We start from the raw sequence: 17,956 nt of genomic DNA on the forward strand, positions 1-17,956 counted from the left end.
GATATTTTAGATAAAAAAAAAAAAAAGAATTTAACAGCCTTAAAGTTTAAAAAAAACGGGCACAGAGATCAATGATAGAAGATTGTGTAAACGTTTTTTAATAAAAGTTCTTCATTTTATAAATTGAATTTAAAAATGAAATTCGGGTTGATCGTTGAGTAATGAATACTAAAATACAAGCGGTGTTGCGAGGGTGATATTGAAGCTAAAAAGAAGCAAAAATTGAATTTCTATGCTAAATACTTATTGTGGCAGCCCATTGCACATGGTGATCAAGTTTCTAAGCCTAAAAAAAGGAAACAAGCATACTTTATATATAAACAAACCGAAGCAAAATCACTTTATATTCTTGCCAGGTATGGCCAGCCCGCATAATGAAAAAATTTTTAAATAAACTATTGACTAATTTAATTATACAATTTATTTTAAAAAATTGACTATGTGACCAACGAGAATAAAATGCATCAGTTGTAGCTAACCAATAGAACGCTTATGGGCATTGTGCAAGAGAAATTACAAACAGTTGAACAATAAGTGTGAAGGAAAATAAAATTCTGAAGGAAATAACCGAGAAAAAAAAGTGATAATTCGTTTACCTATTTTAAGTATAACCTGAATGATAGCCGTCGTGAAGGTCAGTAGTTAGATTTAAAACTAATAAACAAATAAAACTTTTTACTAAAAAACTAATAAACAAATAAAACTAATAAACATTTTTTAGTTATGTGCATAAGAAAAAAAAAAAAAAAAAAATTTTTTTCTTTACTTTTTATAGTTAGTGCAATTTAAAACTTGATCAAGTTTTAAATGATAATCTGTTGAAGAGATGTTTTGAATTATACCTTGATCACACGTTTATTCCAAATTTTATTGTTTTCCACAATAAACTAAATGATTATTATTTGTGAGAGGAAAATTAAATGATTGTTACTTGTAAGAATATAAAAATTAAATATTATCAAGTGAATGTTAAAGGTTTAAAATTACTAAATATACAGTATTGGACAAAATATTTGCAACCAACATCGAACAATTCTAAAAAGTGTTCCTCATTTTACATGTCTTAAAAACGAAACGAACTATACTACCACAGCAAACAGTTCAAGAGTCTGGAGTCATAGCATGCTATGACATGAGCAATCAACTGACATGTGACAGCACACAGGCAGAACTTCGTTGACAAGTGCCATTTTGCAGCGGACAAAACAAGTGCAACTTTTTTGGTTTGTTTCATTTTCTTAAGTCTGGTCCGTGTCAACGTCACGGAAGTTTTTTAATAATTAAAGGAAGTATCCAGAAGTTTCCAGAAGTTTCCAGAAGCATGCAGTAGCTTCCAGAAGTTTCCAGCAGAAGCATCTGGAAGCATCCAGTAGTATCCAGAAATATCCAGAAACATTCAGAAGCATCCAGACGCATCCAGAAGCTTCCAGAAGCATCGAAAAGAAGCATCTAGAATCTTCCAGAACAGGTTAACACAGGTTCATTTTACTATATAAGAGACATGTAAATCGACATGTAAATCAGTCAGTATATGGAAGTCAATCAGTCAGTATTATTAAGACAGTTTATCGAAGTGAGTTTTATCAAAGTGTTTTATCGAAGAACATCAATACAAGAAGTGAAATACAACAAGTGTTTCATTACATCAATACAGTCCACATCCAACCAAGACGTTGTGTTCCACAGAGCATTATTGTATCATCACAAGGTAAATGTAACACGGTAAGCCTTGAGAAGCGTGATTATTTGTTTTTACTATTTTTATGACTTCAAGTGCAAAAATGGCTCCCGACAGTCTTGGATTGGAACTAAGAAAGAAAACTATTAGCGATTACGTAAGTGGAATGTCACAAAAAAGTATTTGTGATAAATATCGCGTAAAAAAATGGACCGTATCAAGACTATGTTCCAAATATCGTTCTACGGGGAAGTTGGCAGCAGATAACAAAGGTGGAAGACCGCGTTCCACCACTTCTAGAGAGGATTCTATGATCGTCAGATCCGTCAAGAAGGATCCCTGGATATCATCAGTCGAGATACAAAAGCAATTAGAGCTGCCTGTATCGGACCGAACAACCAGACGACGTGCTGTTGAAGCCGGATTGTTTTCTCGACGCCCTGCAAAGAAACCGCTGATTTTACTAAAAAACCAGAAGAAAAGACTCCTGTTTGCTACATCTCATATTGACTGGAATGTGCAGAAATGGCCAACTGTCCTGTTCAGTGATGAATCGAAGTTCAACATCATTGGGAGCGATGGCATTTACCGTGCACGTCGACCGGCCGGAGAACGCCTCAATTTATGTTACTGCCATAAGACCGTGAAGCATGGTGGAGGCAATATAATGGTCTGGGAGTGTTTTTCTGCTAACGGTCTAGATCCAATACATTGAAACGATGGAATAATGGACCGTTTCATGTATAAAACTATCCTGAAAGATGTTATGTTACCTCATGCTGAATGGAATATGCCAATAAAATGGGTTTTTCAGCAAGACAACGATCCGAAACACACTGCAAAAGTAGTCAAGCAGTGGTTTCAAGACAACCACCTATCGGTGATGGATTGGCCGCCTCAATCTCCGGATCTCAACCCTATTGAGAACCTGTGGGAGATCGTCAACCGCAGAATGAATCGTGAAGGTGTTCGTAATAAGGATCAACTGTTTGAACAAATCCAAAAGGCCTGGGCAGCGATTCCACAAAGTTTCATTGATCACCTGATCGAATCTATGCCTCGAAGATGCAAGGCTGTGATCGACAACAAAGGATTCGCCACGAAATATTGATAGCGAAATACAGCTTGGTCAACATTTTGTCTTGTTGCACTTGTTTTGTCCAGAAGGAAATCAACTTTTTTTAATACTTTTGATTAATTTATTAATTTTCGTGTAGAAATAATGAACTTTGTGATGAATAAAAGTTGAAGAACTTTGTCTCTAAACAGTTACATAGTTATTTCTCTAAATTGAAAAAATGCAGCATTTTTATATAAAGAAACTAAATTAGCATTATTTGGTTGCAAATGTTTTGTCCAATACTGTATATAACCAAAAGTAGAATGATCTAAAGATCACCCACTACGGGTCCAAAATGTCCAAAATTCAGTTGCGTCCAAAATATTTAAGACCCGATGTAGGCTTCAATCTCCAATTGCTTCATTGCAGCTGAAATGATACTTGATAGTGGATTGTCTTTGTTACCCAACTTTGTTATTAAATAAAAGCACATACGCTAACAGTAGGAAAAAATTTTTCTTTTTAGTAAAAACCATAAAAAATTTCTGTCATGAGAAGACTACAGAAAATTTTTATTTTAATAAAAGTCACTGTAAATCACCGAGTGGTGGAATAGGGGGAGAAGTCACGTGGTTAGGAGGTTTTGGAACATTTAAAAACCAGTTGAACCGTGGGAAAAGAAGTTTACAGGTTATTTGAAAATTAATCTTGTAAAACACTTTCCAAACAAAAACTTACAAAATAAAATACGATAAAAATAAAAGCACTCCTAATATAATGAAGATCGAAATTTATTAATGTATTAAACGTCACATGTTAAAAGAACTGAAATTTAAGCCAATTAAATTCACGCCACTAATACTGAGTTAAAAAAAGAATTACAAACATGTTATGTTACGTAAAAGTTTTAAACCAAGTGAAAAGTGGCCTGGAAACAAACTATTTACTTGCTCTTGTTATACAAAAATTGATGATAAATAATAAAATACGCCTTAACAATAACATATACAATAAAAGAACAAGGCAAAAAACTCTAAGAAAAATGCGTTAATAAAAATTCTTGGAAAATACAAAAAAAATATATAATCGCGAAATAGAAAAACGTAGAAAGTGAAGCAATAATTAAAATAAATAAATCTTGTGAAATTAAATAGAGAATTTTTAAATATGTTAAAAACTGTTTTTTGAATAGTTTACACATAAAATTACGCTCGATGAATCTCGTCGAAAATAACATCTTAAGTTGAAAAGTAAATTTCTCCGTCGGCTTTTTAGTTCACATGCTTCAGGGTTTAGTGCGTTAGTCATTGTCTGCCGTTTACATGGATCATGCTTTAAACCCTACATAAATGTATTTCGAAAATCTCATTTAGACTCACGCTTCGTATTCGTCATCAACTAATTTTAATTTTTCGCTATAGGGATCTCGATAAATTATCCGGCCTAGAGATTCTCCCTCAGAAAACGGCGGTTCGTATGTCATCTCTTTAAAACCCTAAAATAGGAAAAAAGTAATTTTAACTGCGATATCGGTTAAAAGTAAACATAGCCTTAAACTTTGACAACAAAACTAATGAAAAATCTAAAATATTAGTATGCAAATAAACCTTATGTTCAGTCATAAATCGATCAGAATCGGGAAGCGAATCATCGTAAATTTGATCTTGTAATCCACTATAAGCAAAAGTTGGATTCTCCATTTCGAGATTTTTAATTTTTCTTGGTGCATACTGGTTGCTTCTAATTGAAAGAATTAAACAAAAAAAAAAAAAAAATTAGTTTATATGAATAATAAATATTTTAATTGTCAGGTTCGTCGAGAGGATGATTTAAGCTTTTTTTTCTATTTAAAAATAAGTTACAGAAATTTATCTATTTACAAAAAAAACACATGGTACAATCATGCAGTAGTATTACGATAATACAATAATATTAATAGAATAATAATAATAGAATAGGTGATAAAGTTTCTTTGATTTTTCTCATCGAAATATTAATTTTAAAAAAAATAGCGAAAATTTACTGGAAAAGAATATATTTAAAAAAATATATAAAATTTGTAAAAAAATGTTAGTTGATCTTTGTACAGAGAAAAATTTAGTGATTTTTCGTTGTTTACATACAAAAGGTTAGACAATTTGAAAAAAGTTAATACTTTTTTGCAAAATCCTCAAATTTTGTAAACTGCGCTAAGCCCTTTGGGTATGCTGTTTAACAGTTTTATAAATCACATTTTAAAATATTTATTGAGATATTTATCTGTACTTGTTTTCCATAATATGGAAGACAGGTCTGAATACTCTAAGATTGTATTACCATCAACTGTGCCTCAAAGATTATAGTAAAAGAAAACCAGATCACTGTTTATACTGAATATGCCAGTGTAGTGGCCAAGTTCAGACCAGGAATATAGTAGGTCACAGTTGGGCTGCCTGTGCGTCCTATCTAGGCCATTAATTGTAATCAACCCACTATGAGAGCTGATGAAGTGCAGTTAGTATTCTGTTTCTCCTTAAACTCCTCCTGATGTTGTGATTGTTTTAGCTGTTGATAACCAGATGAATAAATACATTAGAATGAGAACTTTGGAAGTCCAATAACTTGGTGGAAGGGCCGAATTTCACAAAGTTTTCAAAAGTTGCCAGTGAAACTTTGAGCTTGCCAACAACAAGTGCCTCTGTTGTTAAGAGATCTTTGTTTGCCATTTCCAAAAACATTCAGCTGACCATGAGATTGACAATCGAAAGAGCTGCAAAACTAGCATTTATTGCACACAATTTTGCCCTTGAGAATATGGGAAATTGCCAACAAATCAAAGATACAATTTTTTTTTAAAAAAAAAAAAGTATGTTATCCACACCTGGGAGAAAAACTCTTGCACCAGTGCTATTATCACTGTCACCCATTACATCTTCAGACTATATTGTACCGCAATAAGATGTGGTTGATAAGCTCACATTGCAACACTTATTCTGAAGTTGATTAGAGAAATATTTAATTCAGCCATTTCCTTTAACTCACAATCTTGGAATATTTTTTTTTGTTTGTCTTTATTTACTGAAATTTTGTTTCTTTTATAATGCTTTTTTTGAATACTTTTATTGTATGTTTATTTTGCTCTACATGCAGCATGTAAGCAAAATATTATAAGGAATATTTCATTTGGATTTTGATTTTCTGTACTAAAAGCAATAACATTTTTTTCAAATCATAAATACCAACTACAATATATAAATACCAACTACAGTATAAAAATACCAACTATAAAAAGGCTTATTAATTGGCTAAGCTTTTAATAACAATATAAAAAGGCGGTAAAAATGTAAAGAAAAAGAAAATTCAAGTTAAAAATTTGTTTAATTTCAAGTTTTTTCTTATTTAAATACGAAATTCAATGCATAATAAAATATTAGCCTACTTATAATGCACAAATACATTCAATTGATAAAAATAAAAAGTTAAGAAAAAAACACATTTTATTCTTGAAGAAAATGTAATTTGAAAAGAACGTTTTTTTTACAACCAAATAAATCCACCACCAAACTCTGATGTAGGCAGATGTAGGCAGAACATGCATGAATGTAATGTTTTTACTTTAATCAGGTAATTAACTAAATGTGCATGGAACACTTCTCAAACTTACCATATTTAGAAATGTACAAAGCAATATTATTTAAAACTAGAATACAACACATGTTTGAGAAGCAATTTAAAATGTAGGAATATGTATGCTATGGTGTATTTACTATTATTTCCATCACTGGATCTTAAAACTATAAACTAACTTACTGCCTTCTCCGCTTTATACCGATTACAATCAAAACAATAGCAGCCAACATTATACCAATGACCACTGGAATCAGAGTTGTCAATAATTCTAAAAAAAATTTGAATTATTTGAATTATTTAAGTGTTGTAGCTGATTTAGTTGTATTTAAATAGATAGTATTACATGAAAAGTCTCAATTCTACAGACACACCTAAATTTATATTAAATTTTATGCAGAAAATTCAAAAATAACATGTTAGAATAATGATATAATTGGAAATTAAGAGAAATTTAAATTTCATGAAAAATCAAGAAAGTGGTGTCAATTCTATAGATGCACTTGTATAGATGCAATGTTTTTCTTTTTAACATTTTGTTACTGCTCCTTTGTGCTCAAATAACTTAAACTAATATTGACATACTTCTAATGTGGGCTATCATCTTGCTTGCTATTTGCATAAATTTATCTCACAGTGATGTTACACATATTTTCTACAGGATTCAAATCAGGACTTTGAGCTGGCCATCCCATCAAATAAGTTTTCTTAACTTCAAACCATGCTATGGTCTCTGTACTAACATGACTTGTTGGAAAACAAATCTTTTATGCCGATACTTATTCTTAAATAAAATCAGTGCTGACCCTAACAACGGTGTGTTGTCTCCACTATTCATTCTGCACTATGTGAAAACTAAATTCAACTTTCCAGCAAAGCAGAAGACCATTAACAAACTTTCCTAAATTTCGGGTTGAAAAATTTCCTAAATTTCTGGTTTCTTTTCTCTTACCAATTGATGTCCTGTCTAATTGTTTCTCTTTTAGCATTAAGTGCAAATTCTGACTTAACTTGGCACAAAGATTTCATTTAATTTGATAACAATCTAACAATTTGACATCTCTCTTGAATAGACTTTCATTTGCTTTTGTTTCTGTACATATTTGCCATATTCAAAGGGATTTTTCAAGAAATTTCAGATAGGATGCTCTAATCTATTGAGTCTCATAGCAATTTCCTGAGACTGATCTTTTCTTTATGAAAGACTAAAATTTTTCTTTTTTTTTTGGTTGGTATTAGGCTTTCCAACAAGTATTTTCAATAATTGCTGTAAAAAACTTTCTAAAATTGACATGCAGCTTGAGGCAATGATTTGCAGACAAATTTTTGGCTCGGCTTTATGATGTAAAATAAAAAATTTCCAAAATTTGTTTTTGTTCTTTATTGTTCAATGAATGTCTTTGATTTGAATGAAATTGTGTGAACTAATATTTTAGTTAAAAGTTTTACAATGAAAGCCAAAGGATTGAAGTTTTAAATTTGATTCGCGCAGGTTTGCCTGCAAGTGAAGTGATTTGTATTTTTGGACTGTGTAAAACTACATTTTACAAATTGAAAAAATGTGACAGTACTGAGAGAGCCCAAATGGCCTCTCCAGTGACAAAAAAGTTGATAAAAAGTTCACTGGAAAGCTAAAAAAGCATGTTGAAAAGAATTCTACTGTGTTCAATAGAAAGACAGTAAAACTGTTCAATGTTAATGAGAAGACAGTCAGAAGAACTCTAAAAACACTTGGAAAAGTCAATGTGATTTTTTTTAAGCAATCAAAGAACCTTCTGAATTTTCAACAAACTGTTTTGTTATTAGTTAAAATTTTTCCGAACTTGAGTGTTGACTGTGTAATTAATAGATGAAATGACAGATTCACAGTGCAGAAGGATGATAGAGCACCACCTGTGTATCATACCAAGCACTCTCAGCCTGTCATGATACTAAGAATCATCGCTTCTAATGGAGAGAAATGTCCACTAAGCTACATCAAAAAGAAAGAAAAGTTAGCTCTGATGTGTATATCAGCCTACTAAAATGTCATGTGAAACCATGACTGAAGAAGACATTCTTAGAAGGCAATAAAAACTTCAACAGGATAATGCACCCTGTCATGGGTCCAGAAAAATCAAACAATATCTTCAGGACAATATGACTACTTTCTGGCACAAAGACTTTTGGCAACCAGTGTGTGGAGTGTAATTGAGAACAAGGCTTGCAAAAAAGCCCCATCAAGTGTCAAATCACTAAAGTCATCTATTACCTGTGGTTGGAACTCAATGTCAACAAACTATATAATCAGCACCTGCCAGTCCTTCCATCCTAGGGTTGAGGCAGTTATAAAAAAAAAAGACCTAATTGAATTTCAAGGTGGAAAAAGCATTTATCTTCAACTTTTGTTTTATTAATATTCCATGAATATAGTTTTTTAGTGCTTTAAAAATTGATTTTGAAAAATGTTCTGAAAAGTTTTCAAATTACAGCTGCACCCTGTAAATTGCTGAAAACTGACATGCATCCATACAAATGAGACAGCTAAAAAAAAAATAATGGGATTTTATTCTAATTATTTATAATATTTAGATATTAACATAAAACTAATATTGCTTATAGAGACCCCAATTTAAAGATCATAGTACCCTCTAGTTTTGAGTTAATTATTTTTTGCAACAACTAGTTGTATAAAATATTTATATCAAATTTTTGAATGGAACAATTAAATGGTTTCTTTTTATTGTTTTATGACATTCATTAAACATAACAAAGCATGGATATTTTTAATTAATCATAAACAAAACATGGTTATTTTTAATTAAACCTAAAATATATCAAAGATTCAAAACAAAAGGTGCGTGACACGGATTGTATATAATAAATTGTTTTTAAATATATATGGTTTTCTTTTCCAGCGTTTCTTTTAGCTTTGAACATTTTTTAGAAAAAATTATTTAAAAATGAAAACATTACAAATCGAAAATCTAAGTATTTAAATTTTTTTCAAGTTTGCATTATTTTTTAATTGAAAGAAAATTCAACATCATTTTAAATGTGTGGAACCAATATTTAGTTGCAAAAGTTTGTTTTGATTAACAAACAATCATGTTCTATCCAATCACCCTAAATCTACCACCCAGAAACAAGTATTTTAATACAAGATGAATGTATTTTTCATTTTAGCACACAAAAGATCCATAATACATTTAAAGCGTGTACACGAAATAAATGTGAAAGAATAAGCATATCATTTTTTTTCAGTGGTTGTATTAAAATCTTTTTAATTGTTTTGTATTTTGTTTACAATGTGTTGTGGTTACAAAAAAATATGTTAGTTTTTGGATTTAACTTGAAATTAGTTTTAAAAATGACAAAAGAAGAAGATGTAAGAGAAAAAATTATGCACAAATATTTACAAAATCCTAATAGTAGCTACAATTCGATAGCAAAATCATTGCAAATACATCCATACATCGTTAGTCGTGTTATTCAACGTTTTTCTCAAACAAAATTGATCAAACGCAAATCTGGTGGTGGAAGAAAGGAAGGTTTTAAAGATATAAAACTAGTTAGAAAACTGGTTAACAGTTTTAAGAATAACCCAAGCCTTTCACTCAGGGAACGCGCAAAAATATATGGAGTTTCTCATAGTTTCATTGTAAAAGTTAGAAACAAACATGGTTTTCATTCTTTCAAAGCACAAAAAGTGCCCAACCGTTCTGAAACCCAACAAAAAAGTGCAAGAACCTGCGGCAGAAAGTTGTATGACAATTTTATTTCTAAAAATTTCTGTTTTATTGAAGATGATGAAACTTATATCAAGTACGATCATCAACAAATTCCTGGTGCTGTTTATTATATTGCCAAATATAGAGGAAAAGCAGATAAGAAATTTAAATACACTAAACATGACAAGTTCGCTAAAAAAGTTTTGATTTGGCAAGCTATTTGCAGTTGTGGCAAAAAATCAGCACCTTATATTTCTCAGTCCACACTTTCTGGTCAAATATATGTTAAAGAATGTTTACAAAAACGCCTTTTACCTCTCATTAAATCACACAATAACAGACCTATGTTCTGGCCTTATTTAGCATCAATTCATTATTGTAGACTAGCTATGGAATGGTATAAAAAGAATAATGTGAAATTTGTGCCTAAAACAGAAAATCCTCAAAACAGAAAATCCTCAAAACTGCCCAGCATTGAGAGTTATTGAAAATTACTGGGCTATTATCAAAAGAAAAATGAAAAAAACAAAAAAGCTTTGCAGAAACATTTAAGATATTAAAATATCATTTAAAAAAGCATCAAATAGTTTTGATTCTTATTCTGTGCGCAAGCTTATGGGTACCACTAAAGCAAAAGCTCGAAATTTTATTAGATTCCCACAGGAATAATTAATTTTTTTAATGTTTGATCTTCTTACATTATTGCATTAAAATTATTACTTGGTTCGAAATAAAAATTGAGGAGTACTTTTTTTTAGTTGTTTTTCTACTTTCACATTTATTTCGTGTACACGCTTTATGTAAAAAATATCCCATTACTGAGATTTTTATGCAACCATACTTTACTGTATACTGTGGCTTAAAGTCATTACCCAGGGTAATCTAACAGCTGAGTTACCCAGGGTAATCTAACAGCAGAATTTACTCTCTAATTTTCTTTTTTACATTATGCTAAGATGATGAAATATGTCATCTTTGTGCTAACTGATATGTTCTTTGATAAGATTTAAAGAGTTCTACAAATGTTGTTAATTTACATGGGCCATTCCAAACTATTGATGGATACTAAGGTAAACTTCCTTGTGAACTGTTAAGTATAATGGACTGTTTCAATCTCTGTTAGAAGGGTAGTTTGGCAAAATGTTTTCTAACTATTGAAACTGGATAAAAAAAAGTGTTAAATTTCATAGAATAAAATGTATCAGAATGAAATATAGGCCAGAAATATTTATCCAGTCAGTCTTGTCTCACTTATTCAATACAACTTATCAAAAAGTGAGGATAATTTAAAACAGGTTATCTCCAGTTTGAGTACATTCTTTAAAGATAAGTAAAGTTCATGAAACAAAATTATTCATTTGGAACTCAAAGCTCATCCTGCTAATAATTTGAGCATACTCAAATAGTCAAAAAAGCAGTGCCCATGTTAAATCAGATTCAAACAAATTCTTTTCCTTTTAAATCTAAAGTTAACTTATTTTCCATGAAAAATTATCATTAATAACAACATTTCATCTGGTTACTGTTGTTGTACTCCCAATTTTGAACATGTAGGTATGACTTTTTGATCTCTCTATTCAATAATATTCTAAAACTATCCTGCTAATAAAAAGCATTAACAAAAAAATAATCTTACTAGTTGAACTTCCTTCTTTAACATCTACAGTGGTGCAGTTACCTGATTTGCAGCTGCAAGAAATAGTGTAGCACAAATTTTTTTAAAAAAATTTCAATACACGAAATAAAAAAAATGTAGCAAAAATGTAGCAAAAAGTAGCACCCATATAAAATTATACTTACTAGCAAATTTGCAAATTTTTTGAGTCAAATGCACACTCATAGTTAGGTGGGCATACTTTAAGACAAGCAGGAACACACTCCAGAGAATTATTTACAGAAATGAAGTTATCCTCGCAGCTAAACAAAGTACAAATTTACAGACATAATTTATACAAAAACAGTAATTCAACTTGTAAAATAAACATATAAATTTGTTAACTCATACACCACTTTTTATACAAAAAAAAAAAAAAAAAAAAAAAAAAAAAAAAGATTAAGATAATGCAGAGGGCCAATGACACATACATGCATACAGCTCCTTCATCTTTAACATCACATACACCATGTAAGCACTTAACTTCATTGCATAAAGCTTGATTTCTTTTGCAGTCATTCCCCTTCCACCCTTCATTGCATCTGAAGCGAAATCAGTTTTTTTTAATCAAGTAAGAAAACCAAAAATTATAATAAATTATAGTAATTGCAATAATAAACAGTAATTATAGGCTAAATATATGCATTTTATCAGACACATAATGCCAGAACACACCATATTTGTTAACATTTATATGTAACAACAAAAAAAATATCAAATCTTTTTGGTAGCATTTTCAAGAAACCTATGAAAATATCAAGCCTTATTGCCAGCATTTTCCAGGTGTTAATACATTTGGATGTAAAAGAATTTTTTGCAATCTGCATGCAGCTTTAAAGTTGAAAACTTATTTGCAAAAAGTATTTTACAACTTCATCAAGAAAATTACTTTTACTAATACAATCAACAAATAATCTGATAGAAATAATTATCAGTAAAACTGGAGTTACACCAAAGAGAAAATTTTTAAATTATGAGCACCTGCATAAAGCAAAATAATGATTTGTAAGCTTGAAGCTACTTACTCAGTACATTAATTTTTTAACAGCATCCTTTTTATTAAATTCCTCTTCTTTTTGTTTTAGCTCTTTCTTTTAAAGATAAATTTTTAGAATCATTTGAATCAAGCTTTAGTTTAAAGATAAGACTGAGAACAGAAAATTTTTCCATATTTCCAGATTGAAAAATGGAAAAATTTTTATTTTTCCATATTTCAATCTTACTTCAAAATAATAAATCTTATATATAAAATGAATATGGATAAAATCTTGCAAAAAAAAAAAAAGAATAAAATCTTACTTGCAAATGTTTTTTCCATTTACAACAGAGCAATTACCCTGACCATTACAGAAGCTATTTTCACAGGTAACTAAAAAAAAAAAAGCCCAAGTAATGAATGTATTGAGAATGATTGACTACTTGGAAGTCAATCTATTTTTGACTAAAAAGGTACAATTTTAATCCCAGTAAATTTAAGTGTTACCTAATTGATATAATAGAAATATTGTAATTATAATTTCATGATAAACTTCTTAGGCACTTACTTTTATCGCAATTGACTGCATTCTCATGGCAAACACACTTGGCATAACCATCCAACACAATGCACATTTGTGGACAACTTGAGTAGGAACAAGGATTTTCAAAGTCTTCAAAATGAATAAATTACTTATGACATGATGCAGTAAGAGCTATTTAACTTTAAAGCTTGTTTAAGAATAAGGACACTAAAATAACTCAAGGATTCTGATAGCTCAGATATTCTGGAGAAATTGTAAAATGTACAAAAAGAGATATATAAAAAAATCATCAGATTAAAAAACTTACCTTTCTTGGTTGGAATCTGACGTGATTCCTGATAAATTCGAAGTTGTGAGGTTTTTGGAAGATCTTCTTTCAGAATTGAAATAGTACCTTTACCTAACTTGCTAACTTTGAATACTTTTCCACTGTGTTTCATCAAGCCGTAGACATAATTTTCAAAAACATCAATGGACACTGGTAAGAAAAGTTGAGGATCAGCAAACCGATCTACAACTATCATATGCATTGTTCCATCAAAGCGCACACTTTCCACAGAGTGTTTTTTCATGTCAGCCCAGAACAGCCTTTGTGAGGATGGATCAGCAGCTAAACTTGTAGGAAACTCAAGATTTTCAGTAAAAAATTGCATAATATTTGATCCATCCATGTAAGCTGAGTATATCACTGGTTCAAAAGTATGTTCACACCAATACATCTTTCTAAAATGAAATGTTTAGAAAATAGGGATTTGTGAGGAATCTAAAAGTTATCAATTATAATAAGACATAAACCGTACCCTTGTTCAGGGTTCATAGTAAAAGCTTCTATTTTTGTTGATCGCTTTAACACGTTTCTTTTATTTTCACCTTTCCAATTTGCCATATAAATTCCAGCATCTTCAAGCCTGGAATCAACCCAGTACACATTATTGCCAATATAGTCAACTACAACATGACTTGGTGAAACATTATCTAAAGTACTCAGTTTTTCATAGACAGGCTCACTAGAACGCCGTTTCTGTTTAATAGATACAAACAGGAATGTCTCTAAAATAAATTTTAAGAAAATTTATTATAAAAAATACAGGAAACTAAAACCAACCTCTATACCAATCTCATGATAATACATTATAAAATGATGTATTATATAAAACCAGAATGTATTATACAAAATATAACATTAAATTCAATATATGATAACCTAAAAAATAGCTCTCAACATTTCTTAAGTTTATTCCATTATTAATTACACATGGATTATTTATTGCAGGTGATATTGCTCAAAAACTTTTTTATTTGCAGAAACCAAAAAATGAGAAATGGATGGTTAAGATTGTTTTTAAAATGTTTAAATTGCAAAAGCTGTATTTTTTTTTTGTTTTAAATATTTCAATATAAAATTTATACAATTTTTTTTTTTTTTTTGCTTTTATAATATTAAACTTCAAAAGGGATTCACAATTTTAAAATGGCCCTTTCTTCTCCCTCTTGTGAGCTCTGAAAAGAACTTGAATATAAATATAGTATATTAAATAGTAATATATTACATGGTAATATAATACAAATATATAATTTACAAAGAAATTAACAAAAATTTGAACTTTTAATAATCTAAAAACCTGAAAGTAGAAATGATTGTAGTGAACTCTTTCCATCACTGGTGTATAAGATTGGACGTGTATTATTATAAAAGCCAGAGTTAAAATCAAATGAAGCTATATAACCCCAATCAGTCTCCAAAGCAGTAACATCGTTAGATATTTTCAACAACTTGCTACTAGTGGGAACAAACAAAATAGGAGGAAAACCTAAAAATAGAAAACAATACCCAACACAAATAACTTAAAAAAAAACCCATTTCAACAAAAAATATTCATTTTCAACCTTTTAAAGAATGATCAACTAACCAATAGCTTTGCAGTCTCCATTACTAGTGTGCTCATAACCATTGACACACTTGCACCCATAACTTCCTTTAATATCATTGCATTGTTGACTACACACAAGAGGTGTTTGCTCACATTCATTAATGTTAACACAAATTCTATTTTCATCATACTTATAGCCTTGTTCGCACTGGCATTGTATCCAAGTGCCATTTTGAATGCAGGAAGAACCTTGACAATGTTTATCACAAGTAACTGGGTTTGCATGACCATGAACTAAACAAATTTTATATAGAAGTTTATCTAACACAAACAGCAATATGAAAATTTTTTTCAGGCTCAAAATGAACTACAACACAATTTTGATAATTTATCACAAACAAGAATATATTTTTAGAACAACTGCCCTTGTTTTAAATTGGGATAATAAGAAAAAGCTTTTCATAGATACTTCTTATTAAGCTCTAATCAATTTAAGTGTTGAAGGCATATGAACAGGTATTCAGAGCTCTACTATATTGTTTTATTTACATATACTTTTTGTAATCTATATTTGTTACTATATTGATAGGCATCAGTACTATAAAAGTTGGAGAAGGGCAAATTAAATAGAGATGCGTAAAATATTTTCTGATCAAGAAATGTGTAAATAGTCTATAGATTTATATGGATATTGTTTGGGTGACCGATGGTGACTGATGATGATACTGACGGTGTAGCTATCGTGCTAATATTGCTCAGACTAATTGAACTAATTTACCAACAATGGTAAATTAGTTCAATTGGGTCATGAGGTTCACTTATCACCATATTATTCATTCTACAAATAATATGGAACAAGTTCAAACATTCAAAAAAAAAAAAATTTTTTTTGTGAATAATTTGCAATCTTTATTTCATATTTAGTCAATTAAAATTGTATATAAACTTTTACCTTACTAAGATTACCCTTTTAAAAGATTTTGAATTGTTTAAAAGATTTATTAAAAACCTACCACAATCATTTTCATCTTCATTATTTGCACAATCCTTATAGAAATCACACCTCTTTGTTTGATCCACGCAAGAACCGTCACCACATTTAAAATCAGTGATCTTACAGTTTTTTGTTGGACACATTTTTTCATCACTTCCATCTTCACAATCTCGAATACCATCACAATGCCTATATTTGCGTAAACAAACACCAGTTTTGGAACATGGAAATTGAATTTCAGGATTACAATATGCTTTTGAACCTAAAAAAATATCAAAATAATTTTGCAACGTTTTTAACTAAAACAAAGAACTTATTAACAAGAACACTACAAATGATCTTGCTCACTACACATTTCGTAGCTTTCATCAGACCCATCAAAGCAATCTGTCACATTATCACAAGCCCAATCACGACGAATACACGAGCCATCATGACATTGAAACTGACTTGAAGGACACAGGGGTTTAGTAGAAGACGAACAACCTAAAACACAAGTTAATAATAAAAGCTGCTTAAAAGAATAAAGAAAAACCAAGTTATTTTTACCATAGTCTATACTAAGTAAAAAGAATACTTATAACTTAAGTTTTATTAAAACACAAATAAATTAATTCACATTATAAAACTTAAAAAGTTAGATTTACTTATTTCATCAGACTTATCAGCACAATCAGCTACATTATCGCAGCGCCATGAACTTTCTATACATGCTTTTCCATCAGCACATCTAAACTGGTTTTTAGAACATGTATCGCCACAGTCTTTTTCATCTGAACCATCACCACAATCATTATCATGATCACATCTGAACTCTTTTGCAATACAATGCTGATTGTTACATCTTTTTTCAAAAGAAATAAAATTGTTAAACTTATGAAATTATGATAATTATGCAATTATGCGAAGAAAAATAATATTTTAGAGATTAAGAATCAGTATCTTGAAATAAATTTTTTAACAAGAAATGAAAAGACTTTATCTAGTTATTTTTTCTAAGACCAAACAATTTTTTTCTTGATTGAAACATTCAAGACATTTTCAAAAAAAAATCTTGAAACATTGAAAATGTGAATAAAATTTTCTTGATATTTCTTAAAAAAAATACTGATGCTTAATGGTGTCTCAATTCCAAAAGAAATTATTTGGTATCACAGATAAGCTGAATTCTAAAATATATAGAGAATAAACTTTTGCTTTCATAGAACTAGGGAATAAACAGAAAAAGAAAATAAAAATAAACATTAACGCACAAAAATCTGTTATTTGGACATGCTAGTTTTGTGCAATTCATTTCATCTGAACCATCACGGCAATCTCTTTCACCATCGCATCGCCATAACTTTGAAATGCATTTTTTATTTTCACAAATAAAATGAATACTTGAGCTACATTTTTCACTAGAACATTCTGGTGCCTCTTCATCACTATTGTCTTTACAGTCATTATCTCCATCACACTTATAGCGGTTCAAAATGCATCTAATAAATACGAAAAAAATTTCATTTTAGTACTTTTATTTTTTTAACCTCAAAATTTATTTTAACTATTAAATTAAAATAAAACCTTTTTAAGGATGACTTTGGTTTTTATTTCAGATTCATTTCTGTTTTAACTTCAGCAACAAATACATAAGTTAAAATAAACCCATCTTTGCAATTCTTACCTTTGATTATTGCACTTGAAAAATCCTTTCTGACATAGCTTTGAGCTACATTCTTTTACATTTTCATCACTACCATCAGCACAATCAGCATCATTGTCACATAGCCATTGCTTGGCTATACATTGCCCATTTCTGCATTGGTAGTTAGCTGAGTCAAGAAGTAAAACATACTAAGCTTTTTGTTTTAATAATAAAAA

General features: G+C 30.0%; 1 protein-coding gene across 1 annotated transcript in view; it reads right to left on the bottom strand.

The window, feature by feature from the left end:
- Nucleotides 1-3,429: 3,429 nt before the first annotated feature.
- LOC145185219 (low-density lipoprotein receptor-related protein 1B-like) overlaps nucleotides 3,430-17,956 on the bottom strand; it is a 51,876-nt gene continuing 37,349 nt past the window's right edge. The window contains exons 44-60 of the mRNA XM_090099221.1: nucleotides 17,760-17,907; nucleotides 17,347-17,574; nucleotides 16,741-16,937; nucleotides 16,442-16,579; nucleotides 16,113-16,355; nucleotides 15,139-15,393; nucleotides 14,851-15,039; nucleotides 14,029-14,278; nucleotides 13,536-13,951; nucleotides 13,253-13,357; nucleotides 13,008-13,077; nucleotides 12,140-12,250; nucleotides 11,855-11,971; nucleotides 11,691-11,743; nucleotides 6,528-6,615; nucleotides 4,346-4,478; nucleotides 3,430-4,233 (exon numbers count right to left, since the gene is read on the bottom strand). Coding sequence (XP_089955347.1) covers nucleotides 4,114-4,233; nucleotides 4,346-4,478; nucleotides 6,528-6,615; nucleotides 11,691-11,743; nucleotides 11,855-11,971; nucleotides 12,140-12,250; nucleotides 13,008-13,077; nucleotides 13,253-13,357; nucleotides 13,536-13,951; nucleotides 14,029-14,278; nucleotides 14,851-15,039; nucleotides 15,139-15,393; nucleotides 16,113-16,355; nucleotides 16,442-16,579; nucleotides 16,741-16,937; nucleotides 17,347-17,574; nucleotides 17,760-17,907 — 2,861 coding nt within the window. The 3' untranslated portion in view covers nucleotides 3,430-4,113. The remainder of the gene's footprint in view (nucleotides 4,234-4,345; nucleotides 4,479-6,527; nucleotides 6,616-11,690; nucleotides 11,744-11,854; nucleotides 11,972-12,139; nucleotides 12,251-13,007; nucleotides 13,078-13,252; nucleotides 13,358-13,535; nucleotides 13,952-14,028; nucleotides 14,279-14,850; nucleotides 15,040-15,138; nucleotides 15,394-16,112; nucleotides 16,356-16,441; nucleotides 16,580-16,740; nucleotides 16,938-17,346; nucleotides 17,575-17,759; nucleotides 17,908-17,956) is intronic.

Source organism: Hydra viridissima, unplaced genomic scaffold (genome assembly GCF_058129835.1).
Source record: "Hydra viridissima isolate aposymbiotic clone 2 unplaced genomic scaffold, HvirCarnegie_v1 scaffold_9, whole genome shotgun sequence".
Lineage (NCBI taxonomy): Eukaryota > Metazoa > Cnidaria > Hydrozoa > Anthoathecata > Hydridae > Hydra > Hydra viridissima.